Source organism: Eptatretus burgeri, chromosome 18, assembly GCF_056783735.1.
Source record: "Eptatretus burgeri isolate ZD-2024b chromosome 18, Ebu_testis_v1, whole genome shotgun sequence".
NCBI lineage: Eukaryota > Metazoa > Chordata > Myxini > Myxiniformes > Myxinidae > Eptatretus > Eptatretus burgeri.
The window spans coordinates 986,538-1,004,925 of record NC_140978.1 but is presented as its reverse complement, the minus strand read 5'-3'; the positions used below and the strand labels follow the sequence as shown (position 1 = coordinate 1,004,925).

At 46.3% G+C, this 18,388-nt stretch overlaps 1 protein-coding gene and 1 pseudogene across 4 annotated transcripts in view; one reads left to right on the top strand and one right to left on the bottom strand.

Moving 5' to 3' along the window:
* LOC147008455 (phosphoinositide 3-kinase adapter protein 1-like) overlaps nucleotides 1-18,388 on the top strand; it is a 128,160-nt gene that overhangs the window by 104,080 nt on the left and 5,692 nt on the right. For 3 of the 4 annotated variants that reach the window (XM_085864011.1, XM_085864008.1, XM_085864012.1), the window contains exons 12-14: nucleotides 2,485-2,545; nucleotides 2,944-3,339; nucleotides 5,894-5,919. In XM_085864011.1, coding sequence (XP_085720137.1) covers nucleotides 2,485-2,545; nucleotides 2,944-3,339; nucleotides 5,894-5,919 — 483 coding nt within the window. The remainder of the gene's footprint in view (nucleotides 1-2,484; nucleotides 2,546-2,943; nucleotides 3,340-5,893; nucleotides 5,920-18,388) is intronic. The other variant, XM_085864010.1, reaches the window with a different exon arrangement.
* LOC147008456 (uncharacterized) lies at nucleotides 13,071-14,829 on the bottom strand (annotated as a pseudogene).

The following is an 18,388-nucleotide window of genomic DNA, read 5'->3' as shown; positions in this document are numbered from 1 at the left end:
GGTTATGTTTTCACCCCTCTGTCTGATGTTTCTTTGTCTGTTTGTATACAGGATATCTCAAAAAGTTGTGGACGGATCTGATGAAATTTTGTGGACAGGTTGGGTGTGTGACAAGGACAAACTGATTAGGTTTTGGTGAAGATCCCAATCCGGATCTGACGAAATTTTTTTAAGTGATTCTTCACCATTGAGAGATAGGGCTAAACTAATATATAGCACAATATCTCAAAAGGATGTGGATGGATTCGGATAAAACTTTGTGGGCAGGTTCGGTGTGTGACCACGACAAATTGATTCTATATTGGTGAAGATCCAAATCCGGATCAAGATATCAGGATTACTTAATTTTTTTTGTGATTCCTCACCATTCAGAGATAGAGCTCAAAATGACGATGCAACATAATATTTCAAAAAGTTATTGGGCCTGATATGATTTCATGGATCAGGAATTAAGTGGCGGAGGTATGCACTCGACCGAGTGCCCTTCTAGTTACTCATGTGATGTTGGACATGAGAGGGCAGTCACAGAGGGGGTAGAGAAATGAGCTGAGGAGAGATAATATGGCGGTGATTGGACACAAAAGGGTGCTTGTGAAGAGTAGAGAAATGAGATGAGGAGAGATAATATGGCGGTGATTAGCATGCGAGGGCACTCGTAATGAGGGTATTTAAAGGAGATGAGATAGAATATGGTTATGATTAAGTGAAACCTGTTATTTGTACTCTTGTGCTCCGGATCGGATTTCTTACAAACACAACACATGCTCTCTCATCTATCTATAATTCCAGCAGTGTGTGTGTGTGTGTGTGTGTGTGTGTGTGTGTGTGTGTGTGTGTGTGTGTGTGTGTGTGTGTGTGTGTGTGTGTGTGTGTGTGTGTGTGTTTGTGTGTTTGACCGCTGTTCCTTGACAACCACTGGTCCGATCTAATTGAAACTTGCCAGGTATATTGCTGGGGCCCTGAGGATGTGCCTTTTCAAGGTTTAATATGAATTGGACAAGTGCTTCCCAAGTTATGGCCATTTATTTACCAACCAATGATAAGACACGTTGCTGTGGAGGCTTGGCCGTTAGGGAAGAGATCCTCAGCTGCGTTCCCCATTACGGTTACAACGTACGGACTTCCGGATAGTGATGAATTAGTGTATTATAATAATTTCTCGATTTCTTATGCGCCTTTATAGATAAACACAATGCCCCAATCCAGTCGTCATTTACGAGAGCGAAGGAACAGACTGTGTGGTTGTTTGAAAGTTTTTTTTTTGCACGTACGTTTTTTTTTTTTTCTTTCTCTCTTCTCTTCTCTTTATGTTTTTCCTTGCAATGACATTGCGTAAAGGCAAAATACGTTGGCGCTGATTGAATAATTGACCATTAAAACTAAATTGCGAATAATTGTAACTGCGATATAATATGCGAACTTCCGGACAGTGAGGACTTAACGTCACCTAGGCTGATGCAAGGCCGGCCGACGATGACGTCAAGGGCTGTGCCGGTTACGATGGGGATCGGTGCCTTAGTTACCGTGGCGTAGGAGTGGCAATGATCAATGGCAGCGTATGTCATGGCTTGCAAAGACAGGGAGGTAAACTTGATTTTAATTTGGATTTTAATTAACTCTGTGTGTGTAAGTATCACAGCAGTTGTTACTTCAATGCAAGCGATAATTCGTGGAATGCATGTGAACATTCCGTACGGGCACGCACTACTTCCGGATAGTGATGACTTAATGTATTCTAATAATTTCTCGATTTCTTATGCACATTTATAGATAAACACAATGCCCCAATCCAGTTGTCATTTATGAGAGTGAAGGAACGGCCTGTGTGGTTGTTTCTGGCTCACGGTTTGAAAGTTTTTTTTGGGGGGGGGGGGTTGCACGTACAGGCACTCGAGAGCAAAGGAACGGCCTGTGTGGTTGTTGTTTCTGGCTCGCAGTTTGAATTTTTTTTTATTTTGCACGTACGGGCATGTACTAGTTTTTTTTTAAACGCAGAGCATCAATGAAGGAAGCAGCACGTACCATCATTTAGGTTTGGTATGACTAAGCCAGGGGTTCGATTCGTCGACCTCCCTGATTCAATGTAGACGCTCTCACCATTACCTCTGTTTGTGATGAAGCAACCTGGAATATTTCTCGTCTTGTCCTCATACTATTGCAATATAGTGTATTATCTTTTGAAGTTAAAAAAAAATAACATGTAAAATTAACATAACTAATATGAGATGTTGTTTAAATGTTAAATTGTAAGCAAATGTGCCAAAAACTGCTCAAAGAACAACACTATTCCAAGGCAACCGATGTTGTTTGTGTATGGCACCTACAAACATTTACTAAACTTTCAAAATGTCAGTTGGACACAATTTTCTTGAACAAACACGGTTCTGTGTGTGTCGGTGTCGGAAACATATCAACCTTTGTTGCTGAAATGTGAAATAATTGTTTTTAAATGCCTTTAACACATAATCCAATTTGTGTTTGTAGAAGAATTTGCAGAAACTCAGACAAAGCATTGCCAGAAAGCATAAAGACGACGGGAAGAAAGGTACGATTGCTCACTTGATATGTAGATGGTCTGTATGAGTAACTCACAGGACCAGAATGCATGGGTCATACCATGGAAACAGAGAACACCAATCATCATAGGTAATCCCTCCTCCCATCATGGTTCTGTGTTTTTCACACCGAGTACAACTGAGCCAGTTTACCCATTTAATGTTCATATTTATTAACCCGATGGACTTCATTTTAACTTTATCTCTTTATCTCTTTATCTTTAGGGCAAACTTTATCTCTGAGAAATTACTCTCACATTCAAGCAGCACATTGTTATGATTGGTGGGAAAATGTACACTTTCACCTGCTCACTGAAGGAAGTGAAATGGTTCATTCATTGCAGTGAACGGTAATGTTTCGATATAACGTGCAGGTGTCCATTCACAGGTGAGGTGGAAATCATTCATGTATTGGACAAAAGTATCTATGATTCAGTGAAAGGTGTGACGTCGGTGCCATCTGGTGGATTACAAAGCATCTACAGCACAACTCCCATCCCATCAAACCTTTACGGACAGGTGTCCCCAAAGTGCACTCGTGGAGTATTGAAGTCTGGGCATTGTACAGCTGCGTCTTCCACCTATGGAACAAATGCTGCCCTGCTGAATGTATACGGCACCATGGCTACCAACCGTTCAAACTATTGCACGATGATGAATCTGCCGAAAATTAATGAGATGGACACTGCAGTCTACAGCACCCTCGGTACAGCAGCAAGAGGCAATAATGTTTGCTTGAACAAACCTCAAGGAGGTCGGGGAAGCTACCCCAGAGGTATTTTACGTGAGTATGCTGCATGTACTCCAACCTGCTTTTTATAAACACCAACATGCATGATGATCTTTTCCTGAAACATGGTCCTCATCAAGGATCTTGCACTTTTAAAAACGTTGACATCACCCATGTTCACTTTTGCATCAAAGATGTGTTTCGACAAGCTGCACCGCTGATCTGTAAAATTGAGAAAGCTTCACATTTTCGATCACCAAAAACTTCAGTGCACATCACTGTCCACCAGCACCTATGACAACACACTGTTCAACAATATTGGAAATATCCAGAATGCTTTGCACACACCTATGGTGTCATTTCAAACAAAAGTTTCCAGGTGTTCCCATTCTTTGATTCTGATGTACCATACTCTGTTACAGAGCGTCGGTGCTGCCCAAGCAGTTTCTTGGCAAGGGGTAATCTGGGTGGTTTTCCATTGCCTCCGAGCAGGAGTTTGGAATTCGGCCAGGGTGCCGGTGATAGGTCACTTACTCTTCGCGAACAACACTGAAGGATCTTTAACATCCACCAACTAATGCCAGCAGATGGGATGCACACACATTAATGAATCACTCTGCCTGTGAAACACCAGGATGACAGTTTATACCCGGGTCCAGATTCAAACCTAGGATAGACAGCTTAGAGGCGAGTGTGCGTACTTCTTGGCCATCCTGCCAGCCAATGTTCCCATTACCCTCCCACAAACGTTCAGTGATTTTCCATTCTCTTATGACAATGTAGAATAAATGCTAGAGGTCTTAGACAAGGCCTCATACTTGTCCCTCACCTTATCCTCTAAAGTGACTTTTATTTTTATCCTGGGTTTTATTGGAAAAAATTCTGCTGTGATCTCCCAATGATGCTGTTGATGGTTGGTTGATAAATGCAGGTCCCTCTAGACTTGTGGCTGTGAGCATCTATGGAGAGCAATGTCACTAAATTAAAGGAAAGTTTAGACAAGGCCCATGAGTTTGCTTGGGGGGGGGGGGGATATTGACATATCCTCCTCTGGATGAAAGTGAGGTATGACGATCGGGTGCCTGGCCAGAAGTTTCTCTGTGTGAACCTGGTTTGGCTTCACTATTCCCGGAGGAAGATGTGTGCCCAAAGCTAACCTCTAACTGGAATGGCACCATCATGGTGCTCTGACAGGTACCTCTGTTGTTTTTCTATATTCTGATGGCCTCACACACCCTTCCACAGAGAGTTCATTGTGATTGGGTGTTCTTTCTGGGTCAAGGGACTCCAGGACGGAATGGCAAGATCAAGGAAAAGATTGGTTGCACAATAGATGCTTCCATGATTCAACAACCCACCTCGTTAGGAATTGAATAAGAAAAACAAATTATGTAGTTGCGTTTAGATTTAGAATATCTTGCGTGTTTAGGGTAAGGAGTCAATGTAAAATGTTCCCCTACGGAGGAGACGGGAGGATGTGCTTTTAGAAATAGTTAGGTTATAGTGTCTCGTCTGATGTCTGTAAATATTGGGGTGGCCAGGCAGTGTTGGGGAGGCATCACATTCCCCCCCCCCCACACACCCACCAACTCTTTTTGGTAGCTGTCTGTGTGAGTGTGAGAGACGAAGATTGGTGGAATGCTTTGAGGTGGAGACTTGATGGAAGGCCCTGAGGCAGAGATTAGTCGAAAGCTTTGGGGCGAAGATTGGTTAAAAAAAAAACAACCTAACCTCTATGAGGAATGGGAGAGAGGAACTTAGAAGAAGATGGAGGTAGTATTCTTGCTCCAGGGTGCGCTTCTGTGTGGTGTGATTTGATCCGCTGACAATGCGTTCTCCAGTCATCATCCAATTGAGCCACTGAGTCCCCTCCCATTTGTTACCTTCACCTGGACTGTTTTCACTAGCTTGTTGTGTGGCCGACTGTGGTTGTGGGCCAACCCGATGCTGCCATGTCCTTAAACACTTGCCAGGTTTTGTTTGTGGTTGTGCGCATTTGGTGGCACCCAGAGAAAGACAAGTTTAGTCCTTTACGTATTTTTTTGTTTTCATTGTTGTGGTTTGTAACGGTATCCAATTGTGTAATAAATTATTTATTCCATAAGGAATGGTGTACCTCATGCTTCCACCTTTGTCACGTGAACAATGAGGTTCATTTGGGCTCCCTGGAGATGTAAATGGTTGCAACTTTGATAATCTGCGAGGGAATAGCCCCTGTGGTTCATACGCCTGCAGCGGTTGCTCGACGCAACCTGTGAGTGAAAGCTCTAGTTCAGCCATCTTGGGGCTATGGGCTCCAGAAGGTGGCAGTCGTCTTTGGATGCGGTTTCCCCCTGTAGGGGGGCTGCTATCCACACAATAATATTTTCAGATGACTTGCCAGCAATTTCCTCCATAGTTGGTTTAAAAATGAGCTTGTACATGCACTTGTAAGGCTTAAAAGTTACTTGCAAGCTAAAACGACAAGTAAGTAGAAGGTTAACTTACTATGACTTATGTAGTTGGGTATGTGAGTAATTTAATTGCAGCGTAGAGCACTGTCATATGGTATTGGCAGGTGGAATATGATGCAGAAATTTTATTGGTTTTTCTTTTTTCTCTCTTTCAGCACCCCAGGACATTAAAGAAAGGAAGGTATGTGGACCGAGTTACCTGGTGGAGGTGGTGGTGATGATGATGATAATGATTGTGATTCTTTATTACAGTATGCACCAAAGAAGACAAATTTAAATCGGACAAATGCAATCATAAGACTTTTTAGGTTGGAATCCTGTTGCTCTTGCTGGCATGATTATAACATCATTTTGTAACATGTTGGCATGTTTATGCTTGTTAAATTTGCGATTCAATACACCTGATGGAGCACAAATTTGTACGATCACCACAGCAGATAAAGTGCAAATTATTAAATAAAGTCTCACATGAGATGCCCTGTCAGGCGAATGGGTGAGGGGTAGCTGAGGAAGTCCATTAAGCACAATCATGTTCATGGTTTGGTCGCTCCTCCACTCTGCCCTTGGTGTTGGGGTGGTACAAGCTGTCAGTGTTCAATCATTGAAACAGCAGAGATCCTTCCAGAGACAGAGGTGTCATCAAAAATAATAAGTGTGTGTGTGTGTGTGTGTGTGTGTGTCCTCCATCACTCCAAAACCATGAAACTGATGGCCCAAAACTTTGCATGAATACATACAAAGGGAACACCAATAGAGTGCATGAATGAAACCTGGGCATTTGGGTAAATTTAAACACCCCTTGCGAAGAAAATTAACAGGGTACTTATCTTAAAAAAAAAAGCCTTACCAAGATGGCATCGCTCCATATTTGTCAGACTCGTGACCTCGCTGGGGTCTTCAGCTACCATTTTGTCTTGGGCTGTTTAACAATACCTTGACTTGGCCTCTCGGGGACAGATTAAAGTATTTAATCGAAATCTGTCTTCAGATTTCAGGATTGGAGCTCATGAACAAGTTAAGTATCGAAATCTGAAAATTTAGAGAAAGTAGCGATTCTTATTCAGGTCAGGTCAGGTATGGGAGTATGCGCCAGAGCAAGGTGTCACTGAATCTACTTTCTGCCGGTACTCCAGGGGCCTCCATCTGGCCATCCCCCAGGCAGATGCCTGGCCCACCCCCATCTCCTTGAGATGCTGATCAACCTGCTGTAATGGCGAGGAACTCGGTTGGCCGATTGGCCTCCTCCTCTCACAAGGCTCCCTCACTGAGAGAATCTGGTGAGCAGGATCATCGTCAGGAAAACGAGCCACATGTCCATACAGCTGCGGCTGATGCTCACTGACGATGCAGGTAATAAATCTCATCTAAGTCTCTCTCAGAAACCGTTCGTTGCACACAAAGTCTGGCCAACGGTAGCCAAGGATTCGCCGAAGACACTGGGTACCGAAGGAGTTATGTCTCTGGTTCAGATCCCTGGTCAGAGTCCAAGTCTCACATCCGTAGAGCAAGACTGGAAGGACCAAGGACTTAAAAAGTAGGACTTTCATCTTCCTGCATAGGTGCGGACAGCGCCACACCACATGACCCAGTGAATCAAGGAATCCCCAGGCCCAACCTACACATCTATTGATCTCCAGCTCACAATATGCGGAGACATGAATATCACTGCCAAGGGAAGTGAATCTCTGCAAGACGTCAACGTCCTCACAACAACCAGGTACAGACAGATGGCAGCATCCAAGATGGCATTGAAAGCCGGGAACTTAGTTTTGACCCAGGAAACCCGTAATCCCAGTGGCTCCGACTGTTCATTCAGCACCTCGACTGCCCCCACAAGGATGTCCAGCATCTCCGCAAAGATGACTGAATCATCTGCGAAATCAAGGTCCGATATCTTGATATTTCCAAATGATGCACCACAGCTTGATGTCTCCCACATCCTCCCCAGAATCGAGTCCATACAAGCCCTGAAATATGTGTGAGCTGGCACACACCCCTGACAAACTCCAGTAAGAACTGGAAATTACTCTTTGATGGAACCACCACACCACACATCATTCACATTGATCAGTTTTGTGGCACCCCACGATGACCGAGAATCCTCGAGTGGGCATCCGGATTAACTATATCGAACGCTTCGTGGAGATCAACATCGGCTGTGAGAATCCCCTGCCGAAACTCTCATCTGCGTTTGATGAGGACCTGAATAGTGCGGACACGGTCAATTGTTGACCTCTTCGGTGTTAAACCCGACTGCTCTGGGCCCTGGTGCTCAAGCAGATGGTGACAAACCCTATCAATAATTATTCGAGCAAAGACATTGCCCGACACTGAGAGCAATGTAATCCCTTGGTCATTGTTACAGTCCTGGCGATCACCCTTCCCTTTTCAGAGAGAGACAACAAGGTGCCTCTTCCACTCAGTTGGGATGATGCATGAGTCCAGCATTTCCACCAGCCTTGAGGAGTTCAGCATGGATGCAACAGATCCCAGGAGATTTAACCCATTTCAAGCGGTTTACCGAAGCCTGTGTTTCCAAAAACGAAGGTCGATCACAGTTGATTGGAGGATCACCAATAGGGATAGCCTCACCCCTAACATCCAACTCAACAGCTGGTGGATCAGCCTGGTAGAGCCGCTCAAAGTAACCAGCCAAGTGGGCCTTCACTTCGGACTCCTGTCAAGAGCCCACCACTCTCTGCTCTGACTGCAGGACACTGAGGGACAGGCGAGGAACACAATACATGAATTACCCTGTAAGCAGGACGAGAATCACTTGACCACAGGTGATGCTCTACCCCTTCACAGATTCTTCACACAAAGGCCTCCTTGTCCACACTCAGCACACTTATTTTACGCCTCAACACCCTGAGCAGTTCAGCCCTGCCATTAAGCCTGGCCCTGCGACTCTGGTCAATGGTACCCAGTCTCCCTTGAGAGACAAAATTCTTCTTCGCCTGATGCTGAGTTCCAAGACATACTCTGGAAACTTCAAGGACGGTGGTCTTGAAGGCACTCCACAACTCTTCATGATTCCACAAATCACCCAGACCCCCCAAATCTCCATTCACCTTGTTCGCAAACTCCTCAGCGACCCTCTCATCCTTGAGCTTACCAACATCCAGCCTCGGCTGTGATGGTACCATTCTCCCGGATTTAAGCAGCAACTTCATAGTAGCTATGACAAGCTTTTTTTTTTTTTTTTTTTTTTTTTTTTTTGTATACCTTGGTCGAGGCTCGTATGAGAGCTAACACACAACTCACAGCAAGGAGGCATGAGACAAGAGGGGTGGGAGTGGAAGGGACAAAACATTGGGGAACAGACACAGGTGAACTGTGGAAGGGAGAGGGATGGGGATGGGACGGGGAACATGGCGAGGAGAAGATGGACATTACAGGGACTTTCAGGAAGGAAAGCAGGAGAATTGAAGGAAGTGGGCATGGGTGGATTATCGGGGGTAGAAAAGATCGAGGATTTGGATGGGGGAAGATAAGAGGTGGTGGTGAACAGCTGTTTTGAAAGCCTGGAGGGAAGAATGGGAAAGAATAGAGTGAGGAAGTTTATTCCAAAGGCGGGAAAAAAGAGGAATGAAAGAGTGAAGATGAGCAGTGATTCGTGATTTTGGTAGTTTTACCAGAAGGGGGTTGTTGGCGGACCTTGAGCGCCCTGTGGAAATGTGGTTGGGACAAATCGCAGAGAGAGCAGGGGGGCAAGGCTGGAGAGGAGTCGGTAGAAGACAGAAAGACCACCGACCAACCTGCGGTGATTGAGTGAGAGGCCCAAAGACTCAGCTTCATTGCGGGAGATGCCAATGATCTTAAAAGCCCTGGTTTCGACAGCGTGAAGTCGAGAAAGGTGGGAGGCAGGAGCACCAGCCCAGAGGGGAGAGCAGTACTCCATCAGGCTACGGACAAAAGCTTTGTAAGTAGTCAGGAGCTCAAGAGGGCCGAGGAAGGACTTTGCACGACGGAGGATTCCCAGTCGGCGACTGGCTTTTGAGGCAAGGTTGGAAATGTGACTTTCCCAGGAAAGGTCATGGCAGATAGTGAGACCCAGAAGCTTGAAAGAAAAGACTTCTTCCAGAGGATTGTTGAGAAAGTGGATGGGGGGTTTTGTAAACGGTCCTTTCGAAGAGACATAGTGAGAGTGTGAGATTTGTGTGGATTGAAAGACATGTTCCACGTGTTGGACCAGTTTGTGATTTTATCCAGATCTGCAGTGAGCGAAGAAGCTGCTGCTTGCCGGTCTGAGGGATGACAGATGGTACGGCAGAGGGTGGAGTCATCGGCAAAGAGAAATAGAGGATTTTCCAGAGAGTCCGAGAGATCATTGATGAAAACCAGAAAAAGAACAGGGCCCAGAACGCTACCTTGAGGAACTCCAGCCTGCACAGGAAGAGGGGATGAAAGAACTCCATTTAGGGCCACACGTTGACTGCGACAGGAGAGGAAGTCTGCGAGCCATGAGTGGAGATGGCCTTGAATACCATGGGAAGAGAGTTTGGTGAGTAGGGCAGGGTGCCAGACTGTGTCAAAAGCACGTGATATGTCCAGGGATACGGCTCGGATTTCCTGTCTGGCATTGAGGACCTCCATCCATTGATGGGAGAGCAGTAGCAGCATATCCAGGGTAGAGTGACCTGGTCTGAAACCAAATTGATGATTGGAAATCAAGCCATTGGAGAAGAGGAAGGATTTCATGTCTGAAGCAATGATGGATTCCATAACCTTGCTGATGATTGGGAGAAGGCTGATTGGTCTGTAGTTACAGGGATCTGTTTTTGCACCTTTTTTATGCAGGGCAGTGATGTTAGCAGATTTCCAAGCAGATGGCAGATGACCTTGGGAAAATGAGAGGGTGAATAGAACAGAGAGAGGGTGAGCAAGCTTGTGCTTGGTGTTGAGGAACTGAGCTCTCCGGTAGACCCTGCAGTTCTGGATCATTGTCCAGTGGTCATCAAGGAGCACATGGTCAATCTCCTTTGTCCCATCACTAGCGTCGGAATACCAAGTCCAGCGATGAGCCTGTGGGTGCTGAAACCGTGAACCAGCCTCCCTAAGTCCATGACTTCTTTCAAAGTCTAGTGCTATTCTGGTTCACAGTTCCAGACCCGTGGGGACCAACACATGTCTCATAACCATCCCGATTCGTTCCAGTCAATGCAATGAAATCCCCCAAGACTGAAAGAGTGTCTCGCCTGGGGCACTGATCAACCACAGACTTGAGCATGGTATGGAATGCGTTCTTCATGGTGAGATCACTCGCCTCAGTCGGAGTACATTCAAAGACCAGGGAAACGACACCCAATGAGTGACGAATCCTTCATCTCATATACGCTCATTGACCGCTGTTACCTCAATTATCGTTGCAGTCAGCTTCTTGGACACAGCTACAGCAACTCCTTGGGCATGGTAACCATTAGAGCGACCAGACCAAATATTAGGTGTAACCACCCTCAATGATTTTACCACTATCTGGTCTCCGAACCTCAGAGAGTGATGCAATACTGATGTTCAAACGCTTGAGCTCAGATGATGACAGAGACAGATGAACATCCTCTCATCGATTGGACATTCCAGACACCCACCCAAAGGTACTCCAGGGGCCTCCAGGGTACTCCAGGGGCCTAAGCAAAATACTCCAAAGGTACTCCAGGGGCCTAAGCAAAATAGAATCCGCCTCAGGTTAACTCAAGGAGACCGCCGTGTGGTGGACGACACCTCAGTACCACCCTGACACCCTGACGCACACTATAACAATCAGACCCAGGAAGGTTACCCTGTGGTTTTCCTCCAATCATCAAAGAGTGGGGGTCCCGAAGGCTGTGCCCCAATTCCATCATCCGGTGAGCTTCCCTGCGAAGGGCAGCTGCACAGGAGGTACTCCCACGGAGTGGGTTTTCAGCTTTCTTTGCGTTTTTCTTGTGTTTTGTTGCGTGAAGGGTTTTACAGTGGCCGGAGTGCAAATCCAGCCACCAACCTCCAAAAAAAATTGACCCAACTGCAGTAGGACGTCCGCAGACACAGTTGGGCATGAGATATGGATGACTTTTAGCTCACAAGGAGCTCCTCGACCCTCTGGCAGGTTTTGTTTTTCATCCTGCTGGGTGTCCATTTCCATCATTCTTATCAACTCAGCTTATTTACTTTAAACAAGGCTATGATCCATCCTTCTCCATATTTTACACCATTTTTTTGTATTTGCGCTGAAGAAGGTGCTTGGGTATGTCTCATAACCAATCAGCATGCTATCGCTTGCCAAGCCAGCCGTTCCTTATCGTCCGTTTTGTTGGAGTGCTTGCTTGAGTGCTTAAGCCACTTGTCGAGCACTCTACAAGCTGCTTGTTGGAGTACTTGCTTGAGTGCTTAAGCCACTTGTCGAGCACTCTACAAGCTGCTTGGGAATGGAACACCCCTGTTTCACCATTATCTTACATTTCCATTTTCTTTATTTGTCTTTTTATTTAAATATTTTCCATGACTTTGTTTCTCAACTTTGAGTGGTATTTAGTCTTGTCGGAAGATAGGGGTCTCATGCACCCCAATGATACATTTTTTAACCTGCATTTTTACAATCCCTGAGGTGTGTGTGAACAGAATTTCCTTTGTTCCCATTCCAAAAAATGTCCCATGTGGGTCGTTTAGCCGTTTTTTTGTCCGCCATCTTGGATTTCTTGGGACGCAAAAGTAAGGGGTAGGGGTAATATAAAGGACCTTTTTGCATAGAAAGAAATTAGCTACAGGTACAAATTAGGTATCATTGGAAAGGGTATGACCTGCACTATCACAAGAACTCGTCAATTATTCAATTAGGGGATCGATGACGTCACTAGGGGTCAAAAGGTCACGTTGAAGGGCCACTAAGTCAAGTTTCACGCCCATCCTCTTTGTCATCCACCCTGCACCTAAGTGAATGAATCTTTTGGATTCTACTTTGCTTGAAGGAAAGTGTACATGTATAGGCAGTTTTTAAAACTAAAACGTATTATTTAACTTCAGTACAACATCATTAACCCTTTCCACAAAAATACCGAAAATATTGAAAAAATTGAATTTTTGTAATAAGTTTCCTGTGAAATTGCAGTTTGACACATATTTGTTTTCTCTGCCTTTTTGTTATGGTAAAAGGCTTTACATGTTCCAATGAGTCCTGAAATACAGTCTATGTATCATTCTCTTGGTATTTTCACTTCCACTCCTTACTACTTGATATGGGAATATGCATTATATAGAGATCGTGTGTTAACGAGTTACTATAATATGCAGGCCTACAACTAATTAATGTTGAAACATTATTACGACTGCCAAAAGTCTCAATGTTCATATTTTAATCTAGTCTTCATTATCACTGAGAAGTTCTTCATAGTCACTATCTTGGCTGGACTGTTCTTCCTCAATGTCATCATCACACTGTTCCATTTCTTCCTTAGTCTTCTCAAATAAGTCTATCAAGGTAGGGGGAAGTACTGGTCCGCAAGACCACACTGGCTCCAAAACACCCTCATCATTTCTTTCCCAACCTTGTTCAGGATCATATGGCTTTGGAGACCAGAAGACTTTCGAGACGGTTTTCTGCCAGTTGCTGAGATGAAGCCACCAAATCCAGGGACGAGTTGTGTTTCTTTACTGCCAGTGACCGTTTGCATAAGTAACCACAAATGGTACTCTTGGATGCACTCTGAGTACAACTTATCATTTTCGATGGGTGGACTGAACTTAGCCCCTGTTGGAAACTTGGGCCCAACTCGACCATAAATATGAAAAGGGGGCAATGTTGGTGGGGTTCCAACTTCAAAACAATGAGTCTTATTCCGCTGCTTGAGTGGGAGGGTTCTATCTTTGGCGGCAATGTCAGTGTTTGGTTTCACCTCCTGTATTTTGATCCCTTCAGTGCTGTTCACCACGTTTGAACCATGGACATTTGTGGTTATTTTGTTTAAGTTGTCCCACTCAACATGAAAATCTTCGTTGTCTTCACCAGTCGCAATTTGTGGAGTGAGAGAAGAGGAAACATCACCAATGGCTTCTGCCAGTGCTGTCTCAACTTCCAAGCCAAAGTCATAGGACTCACAGTGACCCAATCTATGAAGTATATTGGTTAGCTGCTTGCTTCGATATAGGTGGCGTATGGTGCTGCAAAGGAGGATGTGTTTAGGTAACTTCCACTCTCCGTTCGTCACAGCACGGCAGATGTCCTGGAAAAGAAACCAATGGATCTTAGATAGAAAAAAATTTACATTTTCATGATAGAAAGCACTAAAACTAGATACAATTTGGAGGACTAGTGATATTGTCCCAAAGATGTTGAAAGCAAAGGTGGTTAAAACTCACCTGAGCTACTGAAAGCACCAGACGTTGGCTCTTTTCAGACTTTTCCACATCTGCTTCACCCAGGATAAGAGTCGACAGGAACTTCACCAGGACTGTTGGGAGGTATTCTTCTGATGCCCTGGCATCCAGCTCATCAGCTGTAGGAGGGCAAGGAAGTGGTGTTGACTCGTTGAACATCCCCTGAACAACACTGTGCAAGTGCAAGGCAACATCCTCAAACTTGTCTTTGGAACCAAGCCTATATGCATAAGTAACTGCTTCCGTAACAGAGATGCTTGTGCTGTACACCAGGTTGTAGGTTATGCATCCCCTGTCCCCAGGAAACACTTTTGTGAAAGCAATGCACTCATTGATTTCGTGTCTTTGAAGTCGGGTCTTCAGCTGATCACTTTTGAAATCTGGATTTGGAAATCCACAGCGTTCAAGTTCTTTTACGTATAGGTGGCAGAGTGTTCCAAGTTGCACGACCTCCTTCTGCCCAATTACCCTCTCACATATAAAATCCAGAACTACATGAAATGAGCTTTGATGAGCTTCAAGCTTTTCATCTTGTTTGTTTTCAATACTTCTGTTGGGTTGATCACGTCAATAATTCACATGTCTCAGCTTGAATGAACTATGACAGGATTTATGGAAACGAGCCTCTCTTGCAAACAAATCTTTGCCTACCATCTTGCGATCAGGTTAGATATGTCAGGTCAGGTTAGATCTGTGACCTGCTACAGGTACCATGTAAACCTGTACTAACCTGTTCCATGGTCCGGTTGTCGGCGACTAAACCGTCTCCCCCACCAGGTTTTCTGGTGAGGAGGGTGTTTGGATATGGACACCCAGCAGGATTAAAAACAAAACCTGTCAAAGGGCGAAGGAGCTCCTTGTGAGCCAACGGCCATTCATATCTAGTGCCCAACTGTGTCTGCGGACGTCCTCCTGCAGTTGGGTTACTTTTTTATTAGGAGGTTGGTGGCAGGATTTGCACTCCGGCCACCGTAAAACCCTTCATTCCGCAAAACACAAAAACGCAAAAAAAATCTGAAAACCCACTCTGTGGGAGTACCTCCTGTACTTCCCTTCGCAGGGCAGCTCACCGGATGACGGGATTGGGGCAATGCCTTCGGGACCCCCAATCTTTGATGATAGGAGGGAAACCACAGGGTAACATCCCTGGGTCAGATTGCGGGAGAGTGTGTCGGAGTGGTGCTGAGGTGTCGTCCACCAGACAGCGGTCTCCTTGGGTTAACCTGAGGCGGTCCCTTCGGGTGGGTGCCTGGAATGTCCTATCCCTAAGAGAGGATGATCACCTGTCTCTGCAATCATCTGAGCTCAAGCATTTGGACATCGGGATTGCAGCTCTCTCTGAGGTTCGGAGACCGGATTGCGGCGAGATAATGGTGGGTGGTTACACCTACTATTGGTCTGGTCGCTCTGATGGTTACCATACCCAAGGAGTTGCTGTCGCTGTGTCCAATAAGCTGACCCCAATGATAATTGATGAAACACCGGTCAACGAGCGTATTATGAGATGAAGGATTCATCACTCCTTAGGAGTCATTTCTCTGGTCTCTGTTTATGCTCCGACTGAGGCGAGTGATCTCTCCGTGAAGGATGCATTCTACGCCACACTCGAGTCTGTGGTTGATCAGTGCCCCAGACGAGATACACTTCTCGTCTTGGGGGATTTCAATGCATCGACTGGAACTGATAGGGATGGTTATGAGGTGTGTGTTGGTCCCCATGGGTCAGGAACTATGAACCAGAATAGCACTAAGTTCCTTGACTTTGCAAGAAGTCATGGACTTAGGGTGGCTGGTTCATGGTTTCAGCGTCCACAAGCTCATCGCTGGACTTGGTATTCCAACGCTGGCGGTGTGGCAAAGGAGATTGACCATGTCCTCATTGACAGTCGTTGGAGGATGATCCAGAACTGCAGGGTCTACTGGAGTGCTCAGTTCCTCAATACTGACCACAGGCTTGTTGTAGCAACTCTAAAGCTGCACCTTAAATCCTGGAGAATGGTACCATCCCAGCCGAGGCTGGATGTTGGCAAGCTCAGGGATGAGAGAGTAGCTGAGGAGTTTGCGAACAGTCTGAGTGGACACTTGGGGGGTCTAGGTGCTTTGGGGGGTCCTGAAGAGTTGTGGAGCGCCTTCAAGACCACCGTCCTTGATGTTGCCGGTGGATGTCTTGGAACTCACCGCAGGGCAAAGAAGAATTTTGTCTCTCAAGGGACACTGGATACCATTGACCAGAGTCGCAGGGCCAGGCTGAATGGCAGAGCTGAGCTGTTCAGGGAGCTGAGGCGTAAAACTGTACGTGCACTGAGGGTGGACAAGGAGGCCTATGTGCGAGGAATCTGTGAGGGGGTAGAGCATCACCTGTGGACAGGTGATTCTCGTCCCGCTTACAGGGGAATTCGCGCATTGCATTCATCCAAGCCCATCCCTCGGAGCACTGCAGTTAGAGCAGAGAGTGGTTGGCTCTTGACAGAGGAGTCTGAAGTGAAGGCCCGCTGGGCCGGTTACTTTGAGCGGTTGTACCAAGCTGATACCCCAGCTGTCGAGTTGGACGTCAATGGTGTTACAATCCCTGTTGCTGACCCTCAAGTCAACTGTGGTCCACCTTCGCTTGTGGAAACACGGGCTGCGGTGAACCAGTTGAAATGGGGCAAAGCTCCAGGGATCTGTGGCATCCATGCTGAACTTCTCAAGGCTGGTGGAAATGCTGCACTCGTGTCTTTGCATGCAGTTTTGTGCTCTGCCTGGAACACAGGCATCATCCCAACTGACTGGAAGAGGGGCCTTGTTGTTCCTCTCTGGAAAGGGAAGGGTGATCGCCAAGACTGCAACAACTACTGAGGGGTGACGCTGCTCTCATTGCCGGGCAAGGTCTTTGCTCGTATAATTCTTGATAGGGTTAGCCACCATCTGCTTGAGCACCAGCGTCCAGAGCAGTCAGGCTTTACACCAAAGAGGTCAACGATTGACCGTATCCTTGCACTTCGTGTCCTCACCGAACGCAGACGAGAGTTTCGGCAGGGGCTGCTTGCAGCCTATGTTGATCTCTGTAAAGCGTTCGATTCAGTGAATCGGGATGTCCTCTGGAGGATTCTTAGTCTTTGTGGGGTGCCACCAAAACTGATCGATCTGATGTCTGAACTCAACTCTGGCACTGAGAGTGCTGTGAAGTGTGGTGGTACCATCTCTGTCTTATTTCCAGTTGTTACTGGAGTTCGTCAGGGGTGTGTACTGGCCCCCACAATTTTTCAGCACTTGTATGGACTGGATTTTAGGGAGGATGTCAGAGAGATGAAGCTGCGGTGCATCGTTTGGGAATGTCAAGATCTCGGACCTTGATTTTGCAGATGATACAGTCATCTTTGCAGAGACTTTAGACATCCTTTTGGGGGCCCTCGAGGTGCTGAATGAGGAGTCGGAGCTGCTGGGATTACGGGATTCTTGGGTCAAAACTAAGATCCAGGCTTTCGGTGACATCTTGGATGCTGCTGTCCTGTCCGTGTCTGTTTGTGGTGAGGATGTTGAGGTCGTGGAAGATTCACTTACCTTGGCAGTGATATTCATGTCTCTGCTGGCTGTGAGTCGGAGGTCAATAGACGTCTGGGTCGGGCCTGGGGAGTCATGGATTCACTGGATCATGGGGTGTGGCGCTGTCGGTACCTGTGCGGGAGGACGAAAGTCCGAGTCTTCAGGTCCTTGGTACTACCAGTCTTGCTCTCTGGATGCGAGACTTGGACTCTGACCAAGGATCTGAGATGGAGACTTAATTCCTTTGGTACCAGGTCTCTTCAGAGAATCCTTGGCTATCGCTGGTCGGATTTTTTGTTCAACGAGCGGTTGCTGAGAGAGACTCGGATGAGATTTGTTGCCTGCATAGTCCGTGAGCGTCAGTTGTGGCTGTATGGACATGTGGCTCGTTTTCCTGACGCTGATCCTGCTCACCAGATTCTCTCAGCGAGGGGGTCTCATGAGTGGAGGAGGCCAGTGGGCCGACCACGTGCCTCGTGGTTGCAGCAGGTTGACCATCATCTCAAGGAGATGGGGATGGGCCTGGCATCTGCTTTGGGGATGGCCAGACGGAGGCCCCTGGAGTACCGGCGGAAAGTGGACGCAGCGACGCGCTGTTCTGGCACATGCTCCCATACCTGACCTGACCTTGCGATGTAAAGGATTGTCTCCTATTTCTCGGGCTTGAGATTCAATATGAGTCCAGGCTGCTTCCTTTCCCTTGAAAGATGCAAACTGGACACAATGTTCAGTCCTTCCGGAAACTTTCGTCTCAAGCATTTCACAGAAAATACATTC